Source organism: Leptodactylus fuscus, chromosome 3 (assembly GCF_031893055.1).
Source record: "Leptodactylus fuscus isolate aLepFus1 chromosome 3, aLepFus1.hap2, whole genome shotgun sequence".
NCBI lineage: Eukaryota > Metazoa > Chordata > Amphibia > Anura > Leptodactylidae > Leptodactylus > Leptodactylus fuscus.
Genome location: NC_134267.1, coordinates 40,563,530 through 40,577,433, shown reverse-complemented (window position 1 = coordinate 40,577,433; position 13,904 = coordinate 40,563,530). Strand labels below are relative to the sequence as shown.

Below are 13,904 nucleotides of genomic sequence, written 5' to 3'. Positions count from 1 at the left end.
ACAAGGATCAATGGCGGTTACATCTACAGACGTGGACTTTGATGTCATTGCAATTTATATTTATTCTATGTAATGCAAGGCTTTCTATCCAGCCAGGACGGAGGTAGGAGGTTGGTGGTCGCCAACGTTACTTAGCATTGTACAAAATGAAATCCAAAGTCTATAAATAATTGTTTAGAGCTGAACAAAATTTAATGGAGCACTAAATATCGATTCCAAAGAAACAAAGTGTACTCGAGAAATAATTCTGTAGAGAATATGTTATAGTTAACATCGACTGCTGTCAATACACTGTACAATGCAACCCCCGCAAGGTCTGAATCTCTTCTATACCTCTTATAGGCTGGTATAGGGCGAACATACCTTTCTTGGCAGCAAGACTGAACACAAACAAGGTATGTTCTCGATGTCACTAACCGGCCCTACAACAGTATAAGAAGTCTTAGAAGAGGTTTTGGTGATGGTAGATTCCCTGATTCCTGTTTTGTCCATCGTTGAGGGTCCCATCGGTCAGTTCTCTGTAATCCAGGTGTTATTACCCATCATGGAATACTCCTTTAAATACCAGACCTTCCAGTACATGTTCATGTGGGAATCTTACAAAATGCTGCTTGCAGTCCTGTATATAAGAAGGAGCGACACCGGGTTGTCAATTAATTTTAGACCTCAAAGTGCTTTCCGAACGTTTCCGAATGTAAAAGAGAATCCGTATGAATGTGCGCAAGAAACAAAATGTAGTTTGGACTCTACGGCCACTAAAAACAAAAATAAAATAAGCAACAAAAGTGTATAAAAATAAACAGGACACATGCTGCTGAGCGTTGGTCTTGTGATGCTAAAAGTAACATTTAACTTTTGTCTTCTGTAACTTTTTGCTTTTTTGGTGCTGGTTCTTCGGTACTTTCTGGATTGCTGGTGCTGGTCTTTGTGGTGTCTCTCGCTACAGTGATACCATGTAGTAGGTAACCTCCTGCGCTGCTCATCACCAATTTTGGATGACTTCTGTCTGGCAAGACCTAAAACAGATCAGTGGAAGGGTAAGATTTTAAGAAATCGAGTGCAATGCACTTTGGGAACGACTCTGGTGGCAGCTGTGAAGAATTCAGCCTATTCGATCAATATGAAATAAGCTGCACAGGCATGAGACAATTTTTGGGCACCCGCACGAAGACTTCTGCTAAGTATTCACACATACACTTCAGCAAACCTAAGTGATTCCTATTCAGGTCAGCTCAGTCACACTCTTCAATTGCCTTCTTTCCTTGAGGCAGAGATATAGAAGCCTTTGATTTTATGTAATTACAGAGTCAATAGGTTTGTCTCACTTCAATTGCACGCCAACCAATGGCCGCTCACCTACAGGAGAGGGATCGATGGAAAGCATCGCTGGGTTATTGGAAAACATAAATTACCTGATAATTCCTTAGCCAGGTCTCGGAAAGCTTGAGGTTAATGACACCGCCTTTTTCTCTGAGCTTTGTATAACATTCAAGTAGAGGCTGATGATAGATAAAATATAGAGAGAGGTTACAAGCTGAATACCGACAAACACTGGTTTTAGGAAAATGTGTATAAGGGTAAAAATATTGTCGATATACCCTACAGACAAGCTCATTATTATCTAATTGATTGGGAGCCGACAACAGACACCCCCACCGATCAGCTCTTCTTAGCAGCTGATACACAGAGAATGGAGCAGGAAGCAGACAGCGCTGTTCTCTGTGTAGTGGTGGAACTGAGTTACTGCAGTACAGCATCCATTAAAATGAATAGGAGCTGATATGCAGTACCTGGTCTGGCCACTACAGCGCTAACTGCTTCCTGTTTCATTCTCTATGTATCAGTTTCTGAGAACAGATTGATGGGAGGTGTCAGCCCCCCCTCCCCCAATCTGATATTAATGATGACCTGTCTTTAGGATAGATCATCAATATTTTTAGCCAGAAAACCCCCTTTCATTGTCTTTATCTCCATAGTGTGCAAAAATCCTCAAAAACTAAACCAGCTCTGCAGATAGATAAGTTAGGGTCACCTGAATAGAACACGGTTTCCCCTTGTAGATCGCCGTCTCCGTTGAGGAGATATTGCTGCTTTTGTCAATATATAAATGAGCTTTTTGGAGCAATGAGGGTGTTACTATTACTCCAAAGAGGTAAGCTACTCTCTCCCTCCCACTGCAGCTTTGCTTCCTCTGTCTGACTGCTTTGTCCAGCACAGGACCATCAGGAAGTCCGTACATGCAGCGCTGGTTTATAGTTATTACTACTAAACCACCCATGGGAAAAATTTGAACATCAGTTGCTTCCTGCACATATAACCCCAGGAAGGGAGAGCCTGAAGAGTCTCTTTAAGAACCGATCCTTTCCTGAAAGCTGAGGTAGCCATTTGGATGTCATGGCAGTCAAAAGCCGTCCGAAGGCTCTCGGGTCTGTCTTTGAATGGTTACTATTGAGAGCTGCCTCAGGCAGAGCTTGATAGTAACAAAGTGGCTTATCCATAGACGGCAGTTGGAATATGATTGAAACACTTGCAGGATTGCATTGGCTAATGCAGGTAATTTGTTTGGGCAATACTGTATTTCAAGAACGGTACAGGCTAGAGAGCTGAGACTCGGTCTAAAACCTTCCCGGACACCTGATGTATGTGTGTGCCAAATTTGATGAGGATCGGTCCAGTTGTTTGGTCGCGCATAAAGAACAGATAGACTGAAAGTCAAACTTAAATATTTATATATGATAAAACTAGTCAACCACTGCTTATAGAAGACTAAAAATGTTACTGTATTCAGGAAATGAATACATTTCCATAGGCTGTATGATGATAAATGTGCAGAATAAAATCTATTATACCACATTTATAAAAGATTCTTTCATCAAAGATCACATCTGCGGAATGACACATACCTCTTTATATTGGCAGTAGACAACAAAGGGCCTTGATGGAGCAACGAATTCTAGCAAAGTAAGAAGCAGAGGCGTAGGGTGGAATCGGGAGGCTAGAATTAACCTAGAGAAAAGAAAGGAAAATCGTCACAGACCACAGCTTAAGAAATAGTTACACGTTCATTGCTAAAAATACTGGAAGACACAAACTAAGAATGTGGAGTGGCTGAACTTGTAACACACGGCTGCGCTGCATTTCTGCAAGACCTGACAGCGTGAAACAGGTTTTGGTGCTAGAGCCCTTTGAGGCGGCCACGTGTAGCTACTATGGATGCAGAGTGATGAGAACTTTAGGGTTGTGCCCCGTGGTCATGCCGCAGATATGCCAGTAGTATATTATTGAGGGGGCAAACTAGCAATAAATTAGAACTCTTATTAATAATACTCAGTAAACAAGCATTTAATCCGTGTGCGGCCCGGATACCATTAGTAAGCACGGTTCATCTAAGAGTTAAGGATATTGTAACAAGCCCCTTACCCATCAGCATTTCTAGCTTGTAACAACTTGGCGGCCTCTGACTCTCTTTTCCGTCTTTCATCTTGTTTACGCTTCTTTGCTATTGCCTGGAGAGGAAAAAAGAAGCCGTCAGTAATTCTGTAAGAAAAAAACAAATAAATTAAAGACCCAAGGAAGCCAATTATAGGTCGAGATCGGCAGGTTTAGGTTTATTCCTAAGTCTATCAGGAATATTTTACAGCCTAGACACTCAATTCTCATCCACACAAACACCAAATAATGGAAAAACTACGAAACACTAAACCTAGAAATAAATACAAGTAACACTAAGTTGACACTAGGATTGGGGTGTCCGTTCTTCTGGCCCATTGGAAGACTACAAAAAATAGACTGCTAAAATAGTGGCCATGAACGGAGCCCACACACTCCATTGACTATAACGGGGGTCCATCAGGTGCCTGTTCTTTTTAACAAGTCACCATACAAAAGAGAAAAAATTGGGCTCTTTAAGATTAGGGCTACACATGATATTGTCCACAACTCCTGTGGCTCATAAAGATTGCCGTGACGCGCCGCAAGTCCTTTAGTGTAACTGAATGGAGTTCCATTGAGATTCAGAAGGTGCTGCAAAAAAAATCCAGCAGGGTTCAGTAACTTTGTGACTGAAAGTCCCGGACACAGCACCAGTGGGTGCAGCCATATTTACTTACTGTAAAGGAGTTGCAGGGCGATATAGCAATCTTTGATTGTGCCACAGAAGCCTTGGTCTAAATAAAACATAACTTACCTCTCCATTCCCATTTCAGCCACCCCATAGATCCCCCTGCCACTCCAGCAGTGCTGTTGTCGTCTCATGTGTCATTTGCGGACAGGCCACCAAAGAGGTCTGTGACTGGCTGCAATGCTAAGAAGGCAGCTGCACAGCTGGAGCCATTACCAGAATGGAGAGGAAAGTTATGGTTTTTCACTTAGCCCAACACATTGCTACACTAAAGCAGCATTAAATGGCAAGCTGGACAACCCCTTTAAATGGAACCTGTCAATTGTATTTCACATTGTGAGCCTCCACCACCTGGCTAGAGAGCTCTTTAAAAGCTTCCTAGTCATGCTATTGTTAGAACCATATGATAGAGGATTAGTGTTTTCATTCAATATACAGATTACCCCATCTAGACAACAGAGCAGATCTGCACCATCAAACAGTCACAGCGTCAGAGCTTTAAGTGTTTGTCACCGGGACCAAGAATAGTTGCCCAGCCACACAGACAGATTTGGGAAACCTAACCTAGCTGCTGTACCTTTGTGACTCGGTGTCTCCATTACTACAATATCATTGTTTTGTTCAATACACAAATGAGCTCTCTGGAGCAATATGGATGTTGCCGATACTCTATAGAGGTAAGCTGCAACACCACTGTAGCTCCAAATTGCTAATTTGAATATTGAATGAAATGACAATATCTCGGTAATGGAGGAAGAGATTCACAAGGGAAAAACACTGTTTCAGGTGACACTAACCTATCTATCTGCAAGGCTGGGGTGATATGCTGGTTCTGGTGACACTAACCTATCTATCTGCGGGGCTGGGATGATATGCTGGTACTGGTGACACTAACCTATCTATCTGCAGGGCTGGGTTAATACGCTGGGTTAAAGACCCCGTCACAAACAGATCAATGTAGATTTCAATAACGTCCAAACTACAAACCCTTGTTGTGACCAGCCAAAGTGAAGCACAAGAGATTCACAAGGGAAAAACATTGTTTCAGGTGACCCTAACCTATGTATCTATGGGGCTGGGGTGACATGCTGGTTCTGGTGACACTAACCTATCTATCTGCAGGGCTGGGGCGATATGTTGGTTCTGGTGACACTAACCTATCTATCTGCAGGGCTGGGGTGACATGCTGGTTTTGGTGACACTAACCTATCTATCTGCAGGGCTGGGGTGATATGCTGGTTCTGGTGACACTAACCTATCTATCTGCAGGTCTGGGGTGATATGCTGGCTCTGGTGACAGTAACCTATCTATCTGCAGGGCTGGGGTGATATGCTGGTTCTGGTGACACTAACCTATCTATCTGCAGGTCTGGGGTGATATGCTGGCTCTGGTGACAGTAACCTATCTATCTGCAGGGCTGGGGTGATATGTTGGTTCTGGTGACACTAACCTTTCTATCTGCAGGGCTGGGGTGATATGCTGGTTCTGGTGACACTAACCTATCTATCTGTAGGGCTGGGGTGATATGCTGGTTCTGGTGACACTAACCTATCTATCTGCAGGGCTGGGGTGACATGCTGGTTCTGGTGACACTAACCTATCTATCTGCAGGGCTGGGTTGATATGCTGGTTCCGGTTACTCTAACCTATCTATCTGCAGGGCTGGGTTGATATGCTGGTTCTGGTGACACTAACCTATCTATCTGCAGGGCTGGGGTGATATGCTGGTTCTGGTGACACTAACCTATCTATCTGCAGGGCTGGGTTAATACGCTGGGTTAAAGACCCCGTCACAAACAGATCAATGTAGATTTCAATAACGTCCAAACTACAAACCCTTCTTGTGACCAGCCAAAGTGAAGCACAAGAGATACAAGCGACAATATGATGAAACAACTAGTCAGTAAATCCCATCATGCAAATGGCACCACCGCTTTCATCTTTAGATCAACATCCGAAGCATCCACTAGATTTCATTTTACAAAATGGCTTTTTATTATTTGCTAGATCAATAATAAAAGAAAAGAAAAAAGCACTTAAGGATAACTACAAAAGAAGCAGCGACTTTGAAATGCCAGTAGAGTATGATGACCCCCAAAAAAACAAAACAAAAACCCCATAAAGATCCCACATAATATAGAATGAAAATTAAAGAACTTTGTAAAGGGGTATTCTGGTTATCTCAAGTTATACTAGGTTCACACTAGTGGCAGTCTTTGCCTCGTTCTGTTCTGGTCGCACATGGACCCCAGACGCATCTCAATAAAACACTGGTGGGCTTCATCCTTACGAATACTTGTAATACTAGTAGAAGAAAACCCAATACTTACAAGTTGTTTCTTGTCCAAACTTTGCCCGCCTTTGTGATTTTCTGAGACCTCTCCACAACTTTTCCGCGCGTCTTCATTTTCTGGTTGACTGGTTTCCATACTTTCTTCAGATTCTTTGGCTAAACAGTCTCCTACAACATCTCGCGCTGCGTCTTGCTTTTCACCGTCAGATCTGCTGCTTTCTTCATCAGTCTTTTCTGTCCTCTCCTCGGCAGGTATAACCTGACATGAGTAACGGCCAGTTCCAGACATCAAAGCCTCAAGTTTGTTGAGAGGGAACTCGTACAACGTTTCGTAGAAGGACTTTGGAAAGCCAAAGCAGTCTGTGGCAGCTCGGACCGGTCCACCGCCTGGGTACATCTGTATGACGGATCCAAACCCTTATGGAAAACAGAGACAAACACCAAAGTCAACCAAGAAATAAAATTGGGATCATTGTAAAACAAGCGTCTACTTTGGCCTTGCCTCGAAAAAGGGGTTTGCTAAAATTTCAGCATAAACGGCAACCTGCAAGTTTTGGTGGTGACCGCTGCGCACGCCCACATCTTATTACAGAAACATTGCCATTGCTTAATGGGGTTTGATAACATTACCTTAGGGGGGAAACTCTTCTATTATATATCCTACAAGTATGTTAGAGGTGAACCTACGCTTTAATCACACTCTTTAATAAATCTATTGTTACTAAGCAACTGCTTTGCCTTTGTCTAAAAGCCTTCCAATTTATAACAAACCCTACTCTGCTAAAATTATCCATATTGGTTATGTCTATACAACTACATATATCGCCTTTCTATACTGTAAGGCGCGGTTTGTATTCATTGAATGTATAAAAGTCAAGATAACTACTGGACATATAAATCTGATATATACTAATGCCCACTATGCAGGCAGTGAAACAATTAGTACCAATTGCTCAGGAATGGTGGGGATAGAGAAAAAAATCCAACTTTTCCAGATTAAGGGGCTATTCTCACTCCTTGAGGAGAGACCACCTAGTCAGGTGTGTGTGGATTCTTACAAAGCCATTTTTGCTCCACTGTGGGGGATCATGGGAAGAATATGCAAATCTGTTTCCCCAAGTCTGTTTCCCACACAGTGGAGCGAAAATGGCTTTGTAAGACTCCACACACACCTGACTAGGTGGTCTCTCCTCAAGGAGTGACAATATCCCCTTAATCTGATCTAGAAGTCTCTCACCTCTGCCAAGTCAGTCCTCTCTAGGCTGTGCTGATGAGATCCAATCAGATCGAAACAGCGCTGTCCACAGCTGAGATACTGACTTGGCAAAATCCCGCATCATTGCAGCAAAGGCTTGAGGGATAGTCGGGCATGATGTTCAAGGGAGCTTCCCCTAGAGGGCAGCAAACAGAGGGAGGGTTTCCCTGTACAGTGTCCATATTAGGACATCCTCAGATATCAGAGTCAAACATCAGATTAATGCTAGTTTACAGCTCTGATACCTGACTTCTGACATCTGATTTGTCTGACACCTGACTCTGACACCTGACTCTGACACCTGACTCTGACACCTGACTCTGACACCTGACTCTGACACCTGACTCTGACACCTGACTTCTGACTCTGTCAGAGATCAGACTCAGGCATCACATACAAGCCAGCACATACACTATGCCTCCCAATGATTGGCCAGGATTACAGAGCCCCCTGCTGACACTCAGGAGTAGAAGATACAGTGTATATAGCAGCTGCAGGCTGAGAATCTCAGATGAGACCTGATACCTGACTTGTGACTCCTTCATAGATCAGACTCAGACATCACATACAAGCCAGCACATACACTATACCTGCTAATGATTGGCCAGGATTACAGAGCCCCCTGCAGGAGTAGAAGATACAGTGTATATAGGAGCTGCAGGCTGAGAAACTCAGATGAGACCTGATACCTGACTTGTGACTCTTTCAGAGATCAGACTCAGACATCACATACAAGCCAGCACATACAATGGTGGAAACTTATCAAGTGAAATGCTCCAGAATTCTAGTATCATTTTCACCAAATACACCCTGTAACATGTTGGGCACCACATTTATCAAGTGTTTTAAATACTTTTAAAACTTGTGAAAAACAGGGGCGTAGACTCACAGTAAAGGGGCGGGACCTACAACATTGTGCTACAAAAATTCACCAATAAGCTCCAAAGAACCTCAACTAATCTTCCATAGGAGACCCTGCTGCAGATTTTACCAAAAAATCATCAGAGAAAAGTCCTGCACAAAGTAGAGGAGGAGTAGAGCTGATTGGATGAGACTCTTGCAGTAATTGTCATTGACAGCATCTCCACCAATCAGAGCTTCTGAGGGAGGGAACTTCATAAAGCTGCTGAAGTCTGGAACGTTCCTGTACCTGCTGTAAGTGCCACAGATAATGGTCAAATATCATACCTCTCAACTTTTGAAGAACCGAAAGAGGGACAAAATGTGCGGCGCACATTTAGCCCCACCCACTTTTGTGTTGGCTCCGCCCACTCGTTAATTTTTCATGTGCCCGCACACAGTATAATCCTCCTAAAGTCACCCGTAAATTATATGTCCCCCCCTCTATCTCTCCCCCAGTTTCATATACACCCTTCATCTGCCACCAGTTTCATGTCCCCCTTCCATCTCTGCCCCCAGATTAATGTCCCCTCCATCTCTGCCCCCAGGGGCCTTGCCTTGCACTCGTTCACAGTCAGGGCTGTGGCGGACCCGCCTGCCAGTGTCTGAAGATGATTCTCATCCTGCGCTGTCAACAAGCAGACACCGATCCCGTGATCGACCCATATGTCCTTCGTGATCGACCAGTAGATCGAGATTGACGTATTGGGCACCCCTGATCTACAGAGATCAGTATACCTAAGCAGACATGCACAGTAATATCACACATGTATATAGTGGTACAGCAGATAAATCTGCACACACAGTCCATTGTACACATGCAAATGCACAACATAGTAAAAATGTATATTAGACCATTATCTGTGGCACTTACAGCAGGTACAGGAACGTTCCAGACTTCAGCAGCTTTATGAAGTTCCCTCTCTCAGAAGCTCTGATTGGTGGAGATGCTGTCAATGACAATTACTGCAAGAGTCTCATCCAATCAGCTCTACTCCTCCTCTACTTTGTGCAGGACTTTTCTCTGATGATTTTTTGGTAAAATCTAGTATCAGTTGTCAGAGTCGGGTATCAAAGTCAGGTGTCAGGGTCAGGTGTCAGGGTCAGGTGTCAGGGTCAGGTGTCAGGGTCAGGTATTAGATGTCACTAGTCAGAGTCAGGTGTCAGACAAATCAGAAGTCAGGTATCAGAGCTGTAAACTAGCATTAATCTGATGTTTGACTCTGATATCTGAGGATGTCCTAATATGGACACTGTATCCCTATTTACATCTTGGGAAACAGATTCTTCCCAACTTTGCCAGAATGAAAGGAGTGTGCCTATTGAAGGCTGGAGAGGGGAGTTATTGGTGAAAGGTCTCTCTAACTTATAGCATGATGTGAACAAATACCTTAGCATCTATATGGGCAAATACTACAATGAGTGGCCAAAAGTCAAGGGAAGGCGTGTCCCAGTGCTGGTTGTGTCGGATATGACGCTCAAACAATGTGACGCAAGGTGACTTATGGCGTTAGTGTCGCCAGGATATCTGAGTAGTCTGATGCAGACAGGTGTCTCGTGAACATGGCAGCATGTCGCGACTTACCGTAAGTGACTTTGAACGTGGGATGATAATCGGTCCAAGACGCATGGGGCATAGCATTTTGGAGATTACCCGGGAATTTGGATTTCAGAGGTCAACAGTGTATCTGGTGGACCAGCAATATTGCAGAGACAACAGCACGGTGGCAGCCACGTAAACGCGCACCGGTCGACCACGAGTGTTCGATGAAAGGACGTCACCTCCGCAGAGTCATACGGGGCTCTCGATTGGCTACTGTGGGTCAAATCGCCGCCGATTTGAATGTGGGGCTCCAGGACCCCATGTCCACCAGGACTGCACACCGAGAACTGCCCTTCATAGGTTTCAACAGTCAACGCCAGACCCGTGAACCTATGCTGACGCCGCAACACAGAGCTCGAAGACTGGCATGGCCACGCGACCATCGTCATTGGACCATGGAACAGTGGCGGCATGTGGCATGGTCTGATGAATCACAGTTCCAGTTGTACAGAGCCGATGGGCATGTGAGAGTGTGGCGTATGCTCCATGAAGCCATGGATCCTGCATGCCAACAGGGACGTGTCCAGGTAGGAGGTGGCTCTATCAGGGTCTGGGTCGTGTTCACACGGTCGCAATTGGGCCCCATTGTCCGGAAGCAGGGATCAATGAACGGTGCTCGATACGTGCAACTTATGGCAAACCATCTGCACCTCCTTCTGGTGTTGGAGTTCCCTGATGGGGATGCTGTGTACCAAGAGGACAATGCAACATGTCATCGCTTTTTGGTGGCACGGGACTGGCTTAATGAACACACCAGTGACCTCACGACCCTCGATTGGCCTGCCCGCTCGCCCGACCTCAACCCTATAAAGCATTTATGGGATGCTGTGGATACCAGTGTCCGGTCCATGGACCCAGCGCCAACTGCAGAGGACCAATTGTGGTCTGCAGTACATACTTCATGGATCAATATCCCTCCAGAGCTCTTCCAACACCTTGTGGAGTCCTTGCTGCAGTTATCAGGGCTCACGGAGTGGCGACCCGCTATTAACGGCACATCCGGTACCTTCCCATGACTTTTGGCATTCAGTGTAGTGGAGTAACCAATGAGCTTAGAACTATGCTGCTGACCCCTTACTTTTTGGAGTTTTCTATTGATGTCCAAGAATCTGACAGACTGGATAGGTAGTTCTATAGTCATCACAGCACAAAGTAATATCGGCTTATTTTAAGATTCTTACATACTTTTTAATGACTGTGACTTGCACATATCCATTCCTATCAATGCTGGGTGAAAGTAACTTTACTGTACATATACAAACACTAGTACTATTACCACGGAATCAAAACCTGGTCAAACAGTCAATGCCATACTGACTCCTATAGAAGGTGGGTGGTCCTGGGCTGAATCCTATTAATATTATAAATGTGAAAGTTTGTGAGTTTGTGGGTTTGTGTGTTTGGATGTTTGCATGTTCGGATGTTTGTTCCTCAATCACGGAAAAAACGCTTAACCGATTCGGCTGAAATTTTCCACAAACATAGTTAATACACCCGATTAAACAATAGGCTACTTTTCGTCACAATAGCGCACATACGTTTGTGCCAGGACCCCCACAAAACACAAACTCACACCACCATCTCTGCAATCTCACACACTTTGGACCATAGCAAGCCACAAAATTCCTAATGCCCTCTACAGCCTCGCCCCTAACCCCACACAATCACATATACATATACTTTACTACTTTGCCCCTCACCTTAACGATACTCCAGGAGGCGCTCTTTAACGCTCCGGAGCAGCCATGTTTGCCGACCCCCACCGCTCTGACAATCCGCGACACCCCCCACCCATGTCAATACCCCTAGGCGGTCTAAAAAATGCAAAAAATTTTTTTTTAAAAAAAAGTAAAAAAAATATAAAAAAAATGACAAGAATTAAAAATTCAAATCACCCCCTTTTCCCTAGAACACATATAAAAGTACTTAAAAACTGTGAAACACATACATATTAGGTATCCCCATGTCCGAAATCACCTGCTCTACAAAGCTATACAAATATTTTTCCTGTTCGGTAAACGCTGTAGCGGGAAAAATGGTCAAAAGTGCCAAACCGCTGTTTTTTCACTGTTTTGATTCTGATAAAAATTTGAATAAAAAGTGATCAAAGCAATAACATTTCCCGAAAATGGTAGAACTACAAAGTACACCCGGTCCCGCAAAAAAAGACGCCCTATGCATCCCTGTACACGGACGTATAAAAAAAGTTACGGCTGTCGGAATATGGCAACTTTTCAAAAAAAAAAAATTTTAAACACAGTTTTGGATTTTTTTTAAGGGGTCAAAATGTAAATAAAACCATATAAATTTGGTATCCCCAGCATCATAAGGAAACACAGAATACAGGGGACATGTCATTTTGGTTGCACAGTGAACGCCGTAAAACCAAAGCCCGTAAGAAAGTCGCAGAAATGCATTTTTTCTTCAAATCCACCCCATTCTGAATTTTTTCCCTGCTTCCCAGTACATTATATAGAATAAATAATGGTGGCATCATGAAGAAAAATTTGTCCCAGGAAAAATTAAGACCTCATATGGCTCTGGGAGCGGAGAAATAAAAAAGTTATGGGGTTTAGAAGGAGGGGAGTCAAAAACGAAAATCAAAAAATGCCATCGGCGGGAAAGTGTTAACTTCAAATACTTCTGTCCCAAAGTCATTATGTAAAGTTTCTCACAACACCGTATATATAGCAGCTCAAATACAAATTACATCCAACACAAAAGTCTCATGTATTGTCTGAATTACAGCAAAAACAAGATACAAAGTTACATTTCATATCCCATACCTTATACACAGTACGAAAACCTTACCCATGCCTGTATATACCCACTGCTACAATCACCGCAGACGAAGTCGTGGGTACCAGCTAGTACAGAATAAACTGTAGTACTAGGATGCAGGACACATTACTCCCATCTCCATGTTATTCAGTAAAGGGCGCACTGGTACAACAACGACGCATCAAATGTTTTATTGACCCTTATTCAATAATGCACGCATTCATATTTTAGAAAAGATTTTGCCCAAATTTATACATTTTTACATTAACCAGAAGTGCAATGTCTTGGGGGGGTTTCTATAGTCACTGTTTGCTGGATGATGTACTTGCTTCCAAGTGAAGTTTTGGAAACTACTACTTACGTTATTGTATCTGGGGCTGGAGGGTTAAATGTCTTTGTATAGGACTTTGCCGCTAATGGCGAAAGGCTAATTAATTCTCATCCGCTTCCCATTGTGTCCCCCACCTCCGCTGTGCTATTAGCTGTGGCTCCCGGCTGTGTAAGAATACAGAAGTACATCTGTTCTGAAATACGTCAGAGGGAATCCCTTTCATTGACTGCTCGGCCTTATTAATATTACACGAATCGGGTTTCCGGAGATGAGCTGTATGGCTTAATGTTTTGTAACCGTCACGCATGTACACGTGAACATACAGGGGGCCGTATGATATGGAGTGCATTATATTTTGTGAGAAAGCAAAAATCTGCCCAAGCTGGGTAAAGTGGTGGGCCCTGTTATGAGGTTCATAAGGTGCTATTGTCGTTCATCCATTGCTGGACAGCCATTAGGTCCCAGGGGGCCATGTGTTGGTCCTCTATGATTTACACCGAGAATAGGCCATATAAAATAAGCCTGGGCCCTTTAAGACAATCCATTCATTTACAATCAGACCGAAGTCTAGCTCCTTCTGTCCGTCAACTATGGCGAATATTTTTTAAACACTTTAGTAA

General features: G+C 43.7%; 1 protein-coding gene across 1 annotated transcript in view; it reads right to left on the bottom strand.

Annotated features, from left to right (window-relative positions):
- Positions 1-207: 207 nt before the first annotated feature.
- The window catches only part of TRMT6 (tRNA methyltransferase 6 non-catalytic subunit), a 34,369-nt gene continuing 20,672 nt past the window's right edge, over positions 208-13,904 (bottom strand). The window contains exons 7-11 of the mRNA XM_075267426.1: positions 6,452-6,831; positions 3,421-3,506; positions 2,904-3,006; positions 1,413-1,499; positions 208-1,016 (exon numbers count right to left, since the gene is read on the bottom strand). Of these exons, the coding sequence (XP_075123527.1) occupies positions 849-1,016; positions 1,413-1,499; positions 2,904-3,006; positions 3,421-3,506; positions 6,452-6,831 (824 nt within the window). The 3' untranslated portion in view covers positions 208-848. The remainder of the gene's footprint in view (positions 1,017-1,412; positions 1,500-2,903; positions 3,007-3,420; positions 3,507-6,451; positions 6,832-13,904) is intronic.